Source organism: Engraulis encrasicolus, chromosome 14, assembly GCF_034702125.1.
Source record: "Engraulis encrasicolus isolate BLACKSEA-1 chromosome 14, IST_EnEncr_1.0, whole genome shotgun sequence".
Taxonomy (NCBI): domain Eukaryota; kingdom Metazoa; phylum Chordata; class Actinopteri; order Clupeiformes; family Engraulidae; genus Engraulis; species Engraulis encrasicolus.
Genome location: NC_085870.1, coordinates 3,364,071 through 3,381,570, shown reverse-complemented (window position 1 = coordinate 3,381,570; position 17,500 = coordinate 3,364,071). Strand labels below are relative to the sequence as shown.

The 17,500-nt window shown below is 45.0% G+C and overlaps 1 protein-coding gene across 1 annotated transcript in view; it reads right to left on the bottom strand.

Moving 5' to 3' along the window:
- The window catches only part of ripor3 (RIPOR family member 3), a 96,109-nt gene that overhangs the window by 31,116 nt on the left and 47,493 nt on the right, over positions 1 to 17,500 (bottom strand). The window contains exons 3-10 of the mRNA XM_063214796.1: positions 16,224 to 16,382; positions 14,351 to 14,429; positions 11,923 to 11,946; positions 10,849 to 10,902; positions 8,663 to 8,812; positions 3,023 to 3,086; positions 2,835 to 2,878; positions 1,589 to 1,714 (exon numbers count right to left, since the gene is read on the bottom strand). Of these exons, the coding sequence (XP_063070866.1) occupies positions 1,589 to 1,714; positions 2,835 to 2,878; positions 3,023 to 3,086; positions 8,663 to 8,812; positions 10,849 to 10,902; positions 11,923 to 11,946; positions 14,351 to 14,429; positions 16,224 to 16,382 (700 nt within the window). The remainder of the gene's footprint in view (positions 1 to 1,588; positions 1,715 to 2,834; positions 2,879 to 3,022; positions 3,087 to 8,662; positions 8,813 to 10,848; positions 10,903 to 11,922; positions 11,947 to 14,350; positions 14,430 to 16,223; positions 16,383 to 17,500) is intronic.

Genomic DNA, 17,500 nt, shown 5'->3' with positions numbered 1-17,500 from the left:
TTGGTTTGCCTAGTATTGCTAAACAGTATTGCGTCCCCTCTACCCACATGAATGTGGATTACCAGGCTAGAGTTGAGCATTTGGTTTGTGTATAGAGTTGAGCATTTGTGCAGTACTGTGTAGTAGGGCTGCAAGATTATGGGAAAAATCATAATCACGATTATTTTGGTCAAAATCGTAATCACGATTATTAATCACGATTATTGATTTTTTGCAGATTTTTTTGAAAATTATAGAATGAATTATATACGGGATGAGCAAAATAAAATGAATTGTAATAATTATGTAAAGGCAATAGCATGAAACTTAAGGTGTACAGATTTCTGGCCAGAAACACCAGCCTGTCAGTATGTTCTGGCTTCAAGGACGCTCTCAAAGGTAGGTCACTATTGCCACGATTAAATCACGATTAAAATCACGACTTCGATTTCATGATTTGATCACGATTTTCGATTATTTTCTGATTAATTGTGCAGCCCTATCGTGTGGTACTGTATTTCTAAGCAGCATGTTATGATCACATGTCATACTATTGAGTCTTGTCACATTTTCATATGGTAATTTGAAAAAACTCCAGCACACTGACCATTTAACTATTTTCTTGAATGTGTATTATCTAGGCTAGAGTTGAGCATTTGGTTTGTGTATAGAGTTGAGCATTTGTGCAGTACTGTATTTCTAAGAGTTGAGTGTTTGTGTAGTGTTGTGTAGTATTGTATTTCTAAGAGTTGAGTGTTTGTGTAGTATTGTGTAGTATTGTATTTCTAAGAGTCGAGCATTTGTGTAGTATTGTGTACTACTGTATTTCTAAGAGTTGAGTGTTTGTGTAGTATTGTGGTACTGTATTTCTAAGCAGCATGGAGTGCCAAAGGCAGGAGGCTGCCAGAGGCTCCAAAGAACTACAAGAGGCTGGAAGTCGTCTGTCATCACGGCCCCCTCGCCTCGCCTGACCTTCATAGGGGCATGCTGTTTGGACAGGTGCGCACTGCGCAGGCCTGTGTGTGTGTGTGTGTGGGTGTGTGTGTGTGTGTGTGTGTGTGTGTGTGTGTACTGTTTTCACATTATTCAACTGTGTGTGTGTGTGTGTGTGTGTGTGTGTGAGTGAGTCTACAAAACACAAAAATGTTTTTCTAAGTGTGTTTGTTTGCATGTAGGCCTACGTGTGTGCGTGTGTGTGTGCGTGTGTGTGTGTGTGTGTGTGTGTGTGTGTGTGTGTGTGTGTGTGTGTGTGTGTGTGTGTGTGTGTGTGTTTGTGAGTGAGTCCACAAAACACAAAAACGTTTTTCTAAGTTTGTTTCCATGTACGTGTGTGTGTGTGTTTGTGTGTGTGTGTTTGTGTGTGTGTTTGTGTGCGCGCACGTGTGAGTGTGTGTGTGTGTGTGTGTGTGTGTGTGTGTGTGTGTGTGTGTGTGTGTGTGTGTGTGTGTGTGTGTGTGTGTGTGTGTGTGTGTGTGTGTGTGTGTGTGTGTGTGTTTGCGTGCATACATTCATGTGCATGTGTAAGCATGCATTTTAAATGACACAAAGAAAGGCAAACATGGGGAAAGAGATACAGTAGGTTGGACGCCGTGCGCGCATCGTCTCTCACCTTTATCTCGAAGTTCTCGTGGATGTGGGGGAGGAAGATCATCTCCTCCTCATCCCAGTGCTGCCGGTCGTCCGCCTGGATCTTGCCGCATATCCGCCAGCGTTGATGCCCCAGCTGGATCACTACCTGCACACCAAGACGAGGAACATGGACTCAAGGAGGGATCAGATCTAAGTGATATCATAGCAGTCATTCGGATGTCTATTTTGTGTAATGTCTTTTTTTCATCAGACTCTGATGAAGACACATGTCAAAACGTTAGTCTTACTGCACTGAAAAAATAAATTACGCAAAATAGACATCCGTGTGGCAGCAGATTCTTTCCCCACCAGATTGTTTATTTAGAAGCGCTGAGTGCGTATCTACTTTGTTTGATAGCAGCCATTATTTCCCTGGAGAGTCTGCGAATTGGGTGACGCAAGCAAATTGGCCAAAAAAGATAAACTAATGCTCTGAGATAAGGTGAAGCAAGCATCACAATATGACGTCATGAGCATTAAGTTAATTAATGGCACAGCTTCTTCGGTGACCCGTTTGCCTTGGTGGCTTTTAATCTGAAAGCCTGAGCCCTTTTTGAGAAAAGTTGCCCTCAGCCTATAAAACCCTAAATATCTCAGCTCCTGAAGCACATAAAAATATGCACTAACTTGCATTGAAGGGCTAAGACCTCCATTTTTCATTAGAATGTGTTCATTCATCTCATTCATCTTTTAATTTGTTAAGTTGTCTCCAATCTCATGAGCCTGAATGTTGCGTAATGCAGCTCCAGGCGCCAGGGCCAATGTTGCGCAACGCAACATCAGGCATCAATGGGTTAATCTGAAAGCATGGTCATACATGACATGCTTTTTAAAATGCATCTTTATGGTGAATAATCATATTCCACATTGTAGGCCTACGTACATGTGTATGTTGATGATAAAATATTTGGCTCTTTTCTATTCCATTCTAACATTTCAAGGACGTCTGCGTTTGAAAGCCAATGTGTAATAGGTCTCACATAGTACACCGCATGATAAAGAGGAATTGGGAAACGAGTCAACGAGTGTCAGAACAACCTGGGTCACAACATGAGTGTAACTCTGATAAAATTCCAAGCATTGCATTTTTAAAAGAGTTATTATCGGAAAAATCCTGTATTGGCCCAGAGTGTTCCCTTGTGCTAATGAGAAGCACTCCACGCCAGATGAAGACAGATAAGGATTTAGAGGGCGGAGAGGAGGACAGCTCATGCAGTAGGTCTTACCTCATACTGGTCCCCTGGACACAGCCGTGCAAAGCCTATCAAGCCTGTTGGGGGGGGGGGCAAAGATGTTTCAGAGACTAGAAATAACCATAATAATAATAATTGAAAAACATGTTCTACGAAATAAATGTTGATTGCATTGTTATTACCATTATGAAAGTGTTGTGCATGTCTGGTGGTTGTATTACCTTTCATTTTGATTTGCAGCTCACCCAGGAGAATCTCAAGCTCCCCTTCCACCACACACATGTCCTGGAGAGGGGAGGAGAGAGGAGAGGAGAGAAGAGGAGAGGAGGAGAGGAGAGGAGAGGAGAGGAGAGGAGAAGAGAGGAGAGGAGAGGAGAGGAGGAGAGGAGAGGAGAGGGGGAAGATGAGAGGAGAGGGAGAGGAGAGGTGAAGAGAGGGGGAAGATGAGAGGAGAGGGAGAGGAGAGGACAGGATAGGAGAGGAGAGGAGAGGAGAGGAGAGGAGAGGAGAGGAGAGGGGAGAGCAGAGGAGAGGAGAGGAGGAGAGGAGAGGAGATGGGAGGAGAGGAGAGGAGAGGAGAGGAGAGGAGAGGAAAGGGGGAGAGGAGGAGATGAGAGGAGAGGAGAGACAAAAATAAGGTAGAGGAGAGGAGAAGAGGGGAAGAGGAAAGGAGAGGAGACAACAGGAAAGGAGAGGAGACAACAGGAAAGGAGAGGAGACAACAGTAAAGGAGAGGAGACAACAGTAGAGGAGAAGAGAGAGTATGGAAGAAGAGGCGAGGAGAAGGGGAGAGGGAAGGCAAGGAGAGGAAAGGAGAGGGGGAGAAGGGGAGAGGGGAGGAGAGGAGAGGAATCCTCAGACGGGCCGAGGAGAGGAGAGGAGAGGAGAGGAAAGGGGGAGAGGAGGAGATGAGAGGAGAGGAGAGACAAAAATAAGGTAGAGGAGAGGAGAAGAGGGGAAGAGGAAAGGAGAGGAGACAACAGGAAAGGAGAGGAGAAGAGAGAATAAGGGAGAGGGGAGAGGAGAGGAGAGGACAGGAGAGGGGAGGAGAGGAGAGGAGAGGACAGGAGAGGAGAGGAGATGGGGAGAAGGGAGGAGAGAGAAGCAGAGCATCAGATCTCAATCAGTTGACATGGCAACAGAACACGCTGTGTCTGTCTGTTGGCCTTTGTCCTTCAAGTGAACTGTTCATCTATGACAGTCTTGTAGACCTCCTGCTGGGGACCTTTAAACTGACAAGTTTGTTATTGCAATATAAATTAAATCCATTGATGAAACGATGACTCGTGAAGCGAAAGGAGGAGAGATAAGGCATTTTTGAGGAATGTAATGACTCATAACACTCACAATATTTTTGAATGGTGAGTAAAAAATATCTGGGGAGACATGTTTTTCCCCTTGCTTGTGAAGATCTGTATCTTGTTTCCTTTCAACCGTCTGAGATCCAAGTTCTCGAATCTTTAATGGAAACCGTGATAGCATATCTTCTTACAACTCTTTTAACATGTTCAATGTATTCATTTATGTATGCAGTTAATGGGATAGATAACCTTGATCAATTTGGTGTTGTCAAACTAATCAAAACTAAAATGTTGGTGATATCATGTAACAAAAAAATGATTACTTTGTATCAGGAACTGGTAAATGCATAATGTCAAAATATTAGGTTACAACTCTGGTTCTTTGACAACACTATGGTGGAAATAGAGCAGTATGTGATCACACCTTAAGCGATTTGCAAGGCACACTATAATGAAGATTGGACTTCTGCTCCTGACAAAGATGTTAGCCATCTGTTTCGTCCGGCCTCTGCCCACCCTCTGCAACAAAGCTCTGTCTCTCTAGTCTAGGCCCTACATGTGCATGCTGCTGTTGAATCACACAGTAGCTCCGACCTGCAGGGTTGCCAGATGAGGCTGATGATTTCCAGCCCAAAAAATGCTCAAAACCCGCCTAGAAGCACAAACTCCTGCCCAATTCTATTGGTTTCTATGGCAAAAATTGGGTTTGTTTTTCTGCTAAATGCCATTTTTACCCGCCCACAGCCATCCTAAGCAGCCCAATTGGGTGGGAAACAGCCCAATCTGGCAACACTGCCGACCTGACCTCCCGTCTTGGAGGCCTGTCTATGCCATCTCCCAGGACTGCTGAACTCGAATGTTTGTGTGCTTTTTTTAGATGATGTGGGAGAGCTTGACCTGTGACTGCAGACTAATGTGTATGTGTGTGTGTGTGTGTGTGTGTGTGTGTGTGTGTGTGTGTGTGTGTGTGTGTGTGTGTGTGTGTGTGTGTGTGTGTGTGTGTGTGTGTGTGTGTGTGTGTGTGTGTGTGTGTGTGTGTGTGTGTGTGTGTAGTAGCTGCTCTGCTCTGTCCAGGGATCTGGCATCGCCAGGGCCGGATTAATTCACAGGCTAGATATAGCTGCAGCCTAGGGGCCCCCACCAGCCAGGGGGCCCCCTGATTGACCAAAAGTGAAAAATGGCAGGATTGTGACAAGATGCAATACTGGAAAATGAACCTGTGGTATTGAGTACAGTTAGTAGACATGTTATTCTTAAAAATGTTGTCTTCCGGGGGGGCCCCATCACAACCTGTAGCCTAGGGGCCCCGGGCCATCTTAATCCAGTCTTGCTCCAACCTGACCTCCCGTCTTGGAGGTCTGTCTATACCATCTCCCAGGACTACTGAACTCGAATGGAAGGAGATGAATGGGTGGGAGAGCTTGACCTGTGCAGACTAGTATGTGTGTGTGTGTGTGTGTGTGTGTGTGTGTGTGTGTGTGTGTGTGTGTGTGTGTGCGTGCGCACGCCTGTGTGTGTGTGTGTGTGTGTGTGTGTGTGTGCGCGCGCGTGTGTGTGTGTACGGTGTGTGTGTGTGTGTGTGTGTAGTAGCCGCTTTGCTCTGTCCAGGGATCTGGCATCGCTGCTTAATGTCTTTAGTTGGATGTCGGTTGCGCATGCCTGCCTCTCTGAACCCTGACAGGAAGGATTTGACCCGTGCAAGGGGCCGAATTCGTGACCGGGCCAACTGCGCTCAAACCCTAGGGGGGACCCAGAGAGTAAACAGGGCTAAAAGTACAACCCTGTGTAGGTAATTACCTTGGTGGATTGCATGCTATAGTGACTATCATGCCATTTATGCTAACATGCGATTATAAAGTAGCCTCAAAAATGTGATATTGGACCCCCTCAAAATGTGTTTGGCGTCATCTGAAGGTCGTATTTCAGAAGGCAAGGCAGGCATTATCCGATTCAGAGTAAAGCCACCAATCAACGCCTTCAAAACCACTGTGTTCACATTTTAAAGAATGAATATGTGTTAGACTCAACACGCAGTTGTAATCAATGCGAGCCATCATTATTGTGAAAAAAAAACAGTCACTTCCCTGGTAAGTCACATCAATGGAAATGTGCACACAGCTATCCCAATCCTCCCATTTGCTTTTTGACTACCTTGAACTGCCTCCCTCACATCGACTTACAGTCAGGGCTGGATAAATGCACAGGCTAGATATGGCTGCAGCCTAGGGGCCCCCACAGGCTAGATATGGCTGCAGCCTAGGGGCCCCCACCTGCCAGGGGGCCCCTGATTGTCCAGAAGTGAAAAAAATGCAGAATTTTGACCCAATGCAACATTGAAAAATCTATCTATTGTGTTCAGTACAGCTGGTAGACAAGTTGCCCTCAACTCCTAGCTCGTAATTATGACATTGTCTATGGACTTTTCCTGGAAAATTTGCCTTTCAGGGGGCCCCACAACAACCTGTAGCCTAGGGGCCCCGGGCAATGTTAATCCGGCCCTGCTTACAGTATGTTCTAAATAGATGAGTGGCGCTCAGTAGAACACATTCAGGAGCTTGGCAGAAGTACGTAGGCCAGCATTTATCTGGTGAGACTCCAGTTAGCAATTCTGTGGTACCACCACAGATTTCAAGTTACATGTAGGATGACGGTGACAAGATGGTTGCACAGACTGCTCTGCCAGACCAGGTTGCTGTTGGCTAGGAGGCCTGTCTCGTTGCCTGTCTCAGTTCTGAAGAACAAGCCGTACCTCCAGACGACAGTGTCCATTCACACAAGTCTGGGTTCTTAATAAACATAACCTGTTATCACACAATTCTATGAACTCCCTTGCGTGGGATATTTACAGAATTGAGCAGTTCTGTGGTGCTACCACATATTTCATATTTCGAGTTACATGCACCGTAAGCTGACTGTATTGACTGCACAGAATTCTGCGAAACCAGGTTACTTTTGGCTAGGATACCCGCCTCGTTGCCTCGTCTTCATTCTGAATAAACATAAGCCGTACTGTCCTAGACTACAGTTGCAGTGGCGGATCTAGATCAAAGTTACCAAGGGGGGGCCAAGGTGGGGCCAGTGTGTTTTTGTTTTTACAGAGGCACATGAAGTATAACGGAAAACAGGTCACTATTTGATACATTTTCTATAGTATTTATCATCCATTACAAATGAATATCTATATCAGTACAGCAGGGGCCATAAGAGGGGCCAGGACCAATCCTACAGTGGCCCCCCCTGACCCAGTTGGGCCCCCATAAAGCCGCCAATGTACAGTTGCCTGTCTGCTTTTTGAATAAATGATGAGGCCTCATTATGTCACCTAGTGGTCTGGGACACTTAGGTGTGCCTGTGCCCAATGTACTGTGCGTGTGTGTGTATGTGAGTGAGTGTGTGTGTGTGTGTGTGTGTGTGTGCGCGCATGGGGGGTGGGGGGGTGCATTGTTCTGGGAGGGTTGAAAGGCAATCATATATTCTGTTGTTTACAAAAACTGTTGTTTACTGTGGTTTACTGTTTGCTTAAAAACAATAAAAAAAACATTGAGCAAAAAAAAATGAGGAGGCCTGTCCAGTTGTCTTGAGCTGATCCTGAATAAACACAAGCTGTAGTCCAGTGTTTTCCGACCACTGTGCCGCCGGGGAACACTAGTGTGCCATGAGAGATCATCTGGTGTGCCGTGGAAAATTGTAGAATGACTGTACATTGTTAATACATACAGGCAATAGGGTTTTATTATCAGCCGCCTTGGCATTTTGTCCTCAAAAGAGGTGTGCCTTGGCTCAAAAAAGGTTGAAAACAACTGCTGTCTAGTTGTCTGCTTGAGTTGATCCTGAATAAATATAACTGCTGGGTGGCAGTGTTGCCAGATGTGTCTGACCAAATCCCACCCAAAAGCTTCTCAAAAACCGCCAAAATGCGCTAAATTCCGCCCAAATTCAACAAATTACATTGACTTCTATGGGCCCAAAACGGCTTAAAAAAACACCAAATGGCCAATTTTTCCCGTTTTTGCCAGCCGACGCTCATCCCAAGTAGCCCAATTGGGCGGGCACCACCCAATCTGGCAGCACTGCTGGGTGGTGGTGATGGTGACGGTGGAGAAGGCAGAGAGCGAGGTGTTTCTCACGACTGGCAAAAAGGGCAAAACCATTTCGAAATTCCAGTGGGGGTGTGGTCGGAGGACGTTTTAAACAGTAGTCTTCTTGGGTGGGTCAGAGAGAATAAAGTAAGCACATTTATGTGAATAAACCACTATGTTTGAAAACTAGAACTGATACTTAAATTGAAAATAAAATGGGGTGGCAGCTGAGGAGGCAAAATATATACCTGGGGAGGCAAACGCCACCCTGTGCCACCCCGTAAAACCGCCCCTGCCTACTGTACCTCCAGGCCGTGCCACCCCGTAAAACCGCCCTGGCCTACTGTACCTCCACCCCGTGCCACCCCATAAAACCGCCCCTGCCTACTGTACCTCCAGGCCGTGCCACCCCATAAAACCGCCCCTGCCTACTATACCTCCAGGCCGTGCCACCCCGTAAAAGCGCCCCTGCCTACTGTACCTCCAGGCTGACTCTGTGGCTGCGGTGGAGCTCCATCAGGCTCTCCCTGGACGCCCGTGAGGAGGGCGAGAGGGAGAAGGCCCTCTTCATGTTCATGGCCCCCTTGCACAGACGCCACTGGATGCAGTACGACTCATACAGCTCCTCCACCTGTGGACAATGAAACAGAATATGAAACAGTAATATCAGAGATTCTTTAAGTATCTCTCTACTCTCTCTGGTTATATTACTACTGACTTCAACTACAACTCAGATAGCTGCCACCTGCAAAAGTTCTCTGATGACACCGCCATTATGGGAAGTATTAAAGATGGACAGGAAGTAATATTATGAATAATATTATCGTAATATTATCATAATATTATCGTATTGTATAATATTATATTGTATCATATTATCATAAAGATTATAATAAGGCATAGCCTAATGGTTGGAGAGGTGGTTCAAATCCCACCCTCACCCATGCCTACACCCCCATCCATGGCTGAAGTGACCTTGAGCACCGCACCTATACTATACTAACCCCACATTGCCTCAGGGACTGTAACCACCCTGTAAAATAACTGCATGTCACTTTGGATAAAAAGTGTCAGCAAAGTGTGATGTAGTAATAATGTAATAATAGTGATCATATTACAAAATCTTCAGCAATATTGTTTTTGAAGCTCATGTGTTGTCAGTTCAGACACAATATGTTGTCACTTGCTGCAGACAAAAATGCACAACTTTTAGGTTTGTTTTCTAGTTGTATTCTAGTTGTTTTCTAGTTTTGCCTCCTTGGTGCAGCTAGCTCGGCACGTGTTTCACCTGCCTCCCCTTCCTGTGCAGGGGTCATCCCTATGTTCCCCAGGTGCTATGTTCCCCGGGTCCTATGTTCCCCAGGTCCTATGTTCCCCTCTACCGGGGAATATAGGACCCTTTTTTCAAAAAAAGGTTCCATCATAGGGTTCATCTATGTTCCCCACTGCTTCCAAGTAGACTGCTGCCGCATGGAAAGCGCCGGTTGTTGCTGCAACTGTGACAGGTTAGGTTTAGGGATAGTTTTGGTCAGGGCACAAATGTACAACTCAGAAACATTGCATTACGACAGGTTAGGTTTAGGTATGGTTTTGGGAAGGGCACAATTTGAAAACTCGGAAACATACAATGCGTGGAACATAGGACCCTTTTTTAGAAAAAGGGTCCTATGTTCCCCGGCCCCATACAAAGACAGGGGAACATAGGACCTGGGGAACATATGTACGCTCCCCCTGTGCAATACCAACAGCATCATGTGCAATACCTTTCTCACAGTGGGAGGAATCTGACTGACATATGGGAAATGTTTAGTAGTGCAAGTATGTTGTTGTCTCTTCACTGAGGTCCAAGTTTTTGTTTTTCGTCAATTCACTGCTGCTGTTGATTTGACTCCTGATTGTTTTAGCATGAGCTCCACACGTGCAATAGCACCAGTCACCGCCTCTGACATCTACCCTACCTACCTTTTAGTGTTTTTAATTAGAGATGTCCGATAATATCGGCCCACCGATATTATCGGCCCGATAATACATAAAAATGTAATATCGGTCAATATCGGTATCGGATTTTTGACCTATCAAAACCGATATAATAATGCTTGAATTACTGTACACTTTTCTCCTTAATTATTTTTCTATTTTGCACAGACGATGTTAATATTTGGAAAGCTTTGTTGCATTCGAGAATGCATCTAGTGGGGCGATACAATAAAATTAAGCATATTTTGTTCCACAACAGGAGATGTGTAATGTTACCTAAAATTTGTTTTGAGGAAAAATAACCCAAATATATCGACATCGGTATCGGCCGATATCCCAATCAAAAATTGAGAGTTGGACAATATCGGCATATCGGTTATCGGCCAAAAAGCCAATATCGGACATCTCTATTTTTAATGTATTACCCCTTTCATATACTGCATTGGTCATTAAGATTCTACAGCAACAGTCCTTGTACAGTCCTTCTACAGTCCTTGCTTGACACTTGAAAAATGTAAGAACCATTAGTGGCCTTATATTCAGAAACACTGGCAATACTTGCTCCAAATCAACCTTTTCTTCTTGCAGTTTCAATTGATTCGTCCAGTCTTAATGGCAGGCACGCTATCTCTTGACAAAAACCTGGATTGCGGCAAAAGAGACTGGTTGTCATGGAAATGCTTACAGTACCTTGCTGATGTGAAACTCGAGTCTTCTATTGTATCGCTCCAAAGCACGAATCTCCTGCAATTGTCAGAGGACAAGGTTTATTGTCAGAAATCGGAGATCAATCACCATTGTCATGCCTCTCCCCACTATTTGACACGATGCATTCAGGTTCTTGAGGTTTGAGCTGTTTTATTAAAAATGTGGGTATGTTATAGCTGAATTAACACATTCTAGTGCAAAAGGAAGGTTCTAGCAACTTATCTTGCAACTTATTTCATGTTTTTATGTGCTTCGGAGGCTGAGATATTCAGGTTTTAATAGGGAGGGGGCACCTTTCCCAAAAAGGGCTTAGGGCAAAATGGGTTAATCATTTCTCATGATGTGACTTACATACACTAGCCTGGGAACTCCCATACTGCCTTTAGTTCTACACAATCGTTTCGATCTGAAAGACAGTATGGCGAGGATGACTCATAACGTACAAGATCATGGGATCTGTGTCATAATGGCCAAGCATTCCGACCTTCACAGTTTCTCTGCCCAATCAGAGAGCAGGGCAGTGTGTCATAATAGCCAAGTATTCTGGCCCCTATGGAATTTACAATAGGCAACTCCAATTTTTTGGAGAACAATTCAGTTGGGATGATGTTTTGAATCAATCCAAACCGCATTACGTTTGAGGTAGGGCAAGAATCGTGAACATTTCCACAAGCCAGAATATTGAGTCGTATTATGATCTTGCTTCTAAGCGCATGCTTTGCATTCTCTTGTATAAACTTACAAAAGAGCAGATCCTACAGTTTATTGAAAATGATTGCCCTTAATGAACCCTTTCCCCATCTGGCGTAGAGCAGGCAATGAGTAGTACATGTGGTTTGATGAATACACACAGTACAAAAAAAGAAGTTTTATTTCAAAACATATAGAGTACTATCTCTATGTATTATATTCTAGAAGATGTTATATCTACTCTCTAAGTGTTAAATTAACACTGCCTGTTTGCTGTGTATGAATCTTCTCCCCATCTGGTGATGAGGAGCTGGCAGTGAGTGCTTGTGGTTTCATGCATACAGAGGACTTTAAAATTGGACCTACCTTCTCCAGATCATACAAAAACGCCTGAGGGGGAAACAAGAACAGCGAACATTAGTAGACCAAACTGGAAAATGTTCATGCCATAAATGTGGTCATTAAATACGTATACACAAGTTAACTGTAGCCTTTTGCAAGATCCTTTCTGTGGTCTTGTCAGCATATAGTATATGATATGATATGGAACACACTCACATATTGTGTATGTGACCACAACTGTGTGCTGCCATTGAGGTGAGAATGTCAATGCCAGTGGGCCTCAATTTAGGATAATGGTCGGAAAAGGCTTACAGTATAAAGAGTAAGGTTTTGGCATTTGTGTAAGGTTAAAGTAATTTGTGGGTCATGATTAAAGGTTTCCATGGAGGGGGGGGGGGGGGGGGGTCAGTTGTCCCAGGCTCAGGGAGAAAGGGGGCCCAGAATTGAGTCCTAATTGCATTATATACACGTATATATTGGGAGGGGGGGCCCTTTTAGTTGATTTTGTCCAGGGGCGTAGGCAGACATAATAAAACAGGTGAGCCTAGAAAAAAACGGACGGGCCCAACCTGAGAGCGTATAGGTGTGATACCGCGTTTGAAAAGGTACAGTAAGCACTGAAAAAGCGAGAACACAGACGCGACACAAGCCAAGCTTTCATTAACAGAGACCAACTCTTACACAATCGCTGTAGATTCAAATTATTAAGAAAAGCAACAAACTGTCATATTAGCCATGACTCGGGAAACCATATCCCTATGCTTTATAGTCCACTATGACTGAAATCATATGACTGAAACAACATGATTTTGACAAAACTATTAATTATTGCTATGACATTATAGTTCAATGAGGCAACAGTTGACTGCCGAGTGTGACTGAGCCTTCTCTTCTAATTAGATGGGGCGGGCCTGGATGTCAAGTGGGCGGGCCCAGGCCCATCCAGGCCCACCCATGGCTACGCCTATGATTTTGTCCCAGGCCTGACCGATGCTGGCAGCGGCCTTGCATACTAGTGTCCCATCTTTCCCCATATTTACTCCAAAAGGGTGTCGCGCCTGTATGTTTGTAGCCGGGAGGGTGCGTTGGTTCCACAAAGTAATCCAATGAAGCAGCCAGGACGAACTCGCACACCACTGATGCCGATGCACAAATGATTTTAATACATATGGAAAATAAAGAAAGTGCTACCCAGTGAAATGCAAAACGTTTTCGGTCCTTCAGACCATCATCAGTGCCAAACTCAGTTTGGCACTTCACTGGGTAGCACCTTCTTTATTTTCCTTATGCATTAAAATAATTTGTGCATCGGCATCAGTGGTGTGCAAGTTCCTCCTGGCTGCTCCATCTTTCCCCAAGAAATAAAACATGGAGAACAGTTCACTCTTGAAACCCTATAGGCCTACATTGTTTTTCCATGTCAGCAATGCCAAATGTATAGATACATATGCATCTGTTTGCATTATGTGTATTTACAATGGCTATAAAAAATAATGTTACGGTGTTTTCCGAGACAACTGCCTTTTAATCTGATTTAATAATCGACTGTCTAAACATATCGCATATAACAAATCAACTGTGAACACACAGGGCCATTTCAAGGTGTTTGGGGGTCCTAGGTCAAAGAAGGATATGCCCCCCCCCTCACTCACAAGTTTGTCATTGCTACTTAAATACAAGTATGTAACCGATCATTACCAAGGGGTACCCTTTCAGCTGGGGGGCCTGGGCAATGACCTAGTTTGCTTGGCTGGTTGTGACAGGCCTGTGAACACATGTGAGTGCATATGCCGGTTATGACTGTAGTGTCTGCTCCTGTGAGGTAGCTGGAGCGCAGCAAAGTGGAATTGATGGCCCCCCTGGCCCCCTGTGAGGTCTAGTGGAGGCTCACCCAGGGCCTCTGACAGCTTTGACTGGGGCCGGGGAAAAGTAATCTAAAAGCTCCCCAGTCACAATAGGTAGCTTCCAGGATTATCGCACGATTATTCCAGGGTCTTGCCTTGCTCAGTAACCGCCACACTGTCGCAAGGCATCATGGGATAGCAGGTTCTTCCTTCCTCAAGTACAGTTGTAGTGTCATGAGGACCCAATTCTGGGCCCCTTCTCTCCCTTGGCCTGGGACAACTAGCCCCTTACTCCCCCCACCCCGCCTGTTGGCTTCCCTGCCAGGGCTGGACTGGCCATCTGGCATAGCGGGCAATTCCCGGTGGGCCCTGCACCCTCGTGGTGGGCCCCTATTTTCAGAAATGTAAAACAAAAATACATTTCTGAAAATAGGGGCCCACGAGGGTGAGGGGCCCACTGGTGAGTCAGTTCTGCGCCGCTAATTATGTGTGTGTGTGTGTGTGTGTGTGTGTGTGTGTGTGGGGGGGGGGGGTGGGCTTTAATCCAAAAGTTCCCGAGCCCCATTTCTCCCCCAGTCCAGCCCTGTTCCCATGTCTGCAAGACTCACCAGTCTGGAGTTCCTCTTAGTGTCTCTCTGTTGGTTTGACAGGAAGTCCAGCTCCATCTGATGGCACTCCAGGTACTCCCTGCACCGCCACACGTCACACGTCACGCCACGCCAGCACAACAACACAAGACAACACACTCAATTACCATGGCAACTCTCCGCCGGTGCGCACACAGCACAGCACAGCACAACAGCAGTTCAAGGACGAGTCTTGTGTTTGAAAGTCTTTTTTTGTACTTTTTTGCTCCACACACAGCAGCAAATATACTTAGTGTAGTATGAAGTATGAAAGTAGTAGCGTATGAAATGAAATGCACTCTATGGAATACAAAGCGGTATTTTGTGCCAAACTTTCCTCATAGCATCAGTTATTAAAACCTTTTGAAAACATTATGAAAGCTGTAGATGTGGAGAAAGCAGGGTCAAGAATCCCAATCAATTTTACTGCAAGGAATTCAACTTTACAGTATGTGGATTCATATCTCCATGTAATAGACTCATACTCATACACAGTAAAAATGCAGTGTGAAGTCAACACTTAGAAAGTTGATTTAACATCCACTAGATTGTACTTGGTACTCTCTAAGTGTTGACCCTAACACTGCCTTTTTGACTGTGTCGTCCCATTCACTCCTTTGCATACCGGTAGGATAGCTTGTAATGGTATATGTGCGCACAAAATAAGAACACATATGTACACATATGTACGTACAATGTACAACGTAGCAAAATCAAACATTTTTTAGGTCCTTACTAAGGTTATATTGGTAATAAATCCCTTATTTTGGCATGAATAGAATATATGCCTAACAAATGTTTGATTTTGCTTAGTACATGCCGTACAATTACTTACCGTATACAGTATACAGGCATTAACATTGTACGTATTAGTACTAATAGATGTAACACTTAAAATATAGTGTTACAAATCAAACAAATACTGTACAATCAAATGAACATATGTGGATATTTGCATAGACTCATATTGTCCTACAGTGATGCCATCCCATCCCACTGACTTGAGTCCCTTGTGTAGGGCCTGGAAGGTGTAATAGTCACTGAAAAAAACTTAACTACCATAGTACTACACCACTATGACAGTGCACAGGACCTTTAGGAATACATTGTGACTTGGCCATTGTCATTTTGGTAACAGCTAACACCAGGGGCTGTGTCTTCCTGAGTCATAATCAAGGGTGCCACCGGAACGAGTTTTAAAGTGGTACTGCTACTGCAATTTCACTCATTTTTTATAAGTAAATGTTGAGTTCGGCCTCACTTCGTTCCAATTTAAGTGAGGTCAATTTGCAACACTGCATCCCCCTTTCCGGCACCTATGGTCGTAATCAAACAAATATGGTTCCTTCCAATTGTCCTACAGTGATGCCATCACATCCCACTCACTTGAGTCCCTTGCGTAGGGCCTGGAAGATGCGATAATAAGTCACTGAAAAAAAACTTTCAATCATCCAGTAATTGCCATTCCACTCACTTGAGCCCCTTGCGTAGGTCTAGTTTACTGATCTAATATCGTCATACAGTAAAGTACTCACTTGAGTCCCTTGCGTAGGTCTAGTTTACTGTCCCCACCCCCCCAAGCAACAGCAGTACTCGCACAGACTGATTTTATGAATCAAAGGAAAGGTGACTGGTGAGATAAAAAAGAGGGACGTGTGTTCATTTCCTATGCTATTGAAATTCATATAATGTTGGTGAGGGCTTAAAATGTATTGCTTATTGGGAGAGACAGGAAATAATTTCCTTGGGGGAAAAAGACCCAAAATCAGATGTCACACGGCCCCCCTGTGATGCCTCCGTGCCCCCCAGGGGGGCTTGCGCCCCACTTTGAGAAACACTGCAGTAAAGTACTCACTTGAGTCCCTTGCGCAGGGCCTGGAAGATGTGGTCCACCTGCTCGGGCTGCTGTCCCCAGATGTTGCTGCTGATGCGGTGGGCCAGGGCCATGCGGGGGGACTTGGAGGAGGAGGAGGACAGGCCTTTACTCCGCACGGAGCCACGCATGGAGGACGCCCTGAGGGAGAGAACACAGGGGATATTGGTTACTACTGTACACACACACACACACACACACACACACGTGTGTGTGTGTGTGTGTGTGTGTGTGTGTGTGTGTGTGTGTGTGTGTGTGTGTGTGTGTGTGTGTGTGTGTGTGTGTGTGTGTGTGTGTGTGTGTGTGTGTGTGTGCTTGCGTGCGTGCATGTGTGTGTGTGTGTGACTGTGTGTGACTGTGTGAGTCATGGGATCGACAATATGCTCACTTATGGTGTTATACTGTATTAAAAAGTAGTGTATACTGTACTGTATACAAAAAATGTGAGATCACAGAAATAAAATTAATTAATTTACCACATTTTAGTCAAAACCTGCTTTTACTTTTGTCATTCCAGACAGAGGAGTTGCACCTTTGGGTATTGAATCTCCTCTAACCACCCCCATCATTACATTATAATGGGTTTCTACAGCCCTGTGCCCCCATCATTACATTATAATGGGTTTCTACAGCCCTGCGCTCTTCTTGGCAGGCAATCCTTCATTGTCTAATAATTGAGACTATTATATTGCGACAGTTGCAAAGAAAAAAATGCCACCCACAGCACTACGTAAAGCCTGCCTACAAAACAGACAGGACCGACGACAGGGGAGGGGGGGGGACACTCACTTGTCCCGATGCCCAGGGAGAGAGGGGGCCCAGAATTGGGTCCCCATTACATTGTATGTATTGAGAGGGGGAGCCTTTTCCGGTGACTTTGTCCCCTAGGGCCCAGCCAAAGCTGCCAGCGGCCCCGGAGACCAGCAATGATATTAGCAGGCTTGGAGTGGTGGAATGGTGGAGTAGCGGAATGGCTTCAGCATGCGACAGGAAGTGAAGCTGCATTCCACACTCATGGCCTTGAGAACATCACCTGACCTTTGACCCCCCCCCCCCATTCTATTCTCTGTTGTCACGTTGGGGTTCCAGGAAGTGGATCGTTATGTCCACAGTTTTAGACTCCATGTAGATATCAGCTGAAAAGCTGAAGGTATATTATAATCATGATTTTCCTTCTCCTCAAAATGAATTTGTCATCTACGTAGGACATTCTTGATTCTTTTTTTACTAATATAAGACTCCAAGTAGTTTTCGTCTTG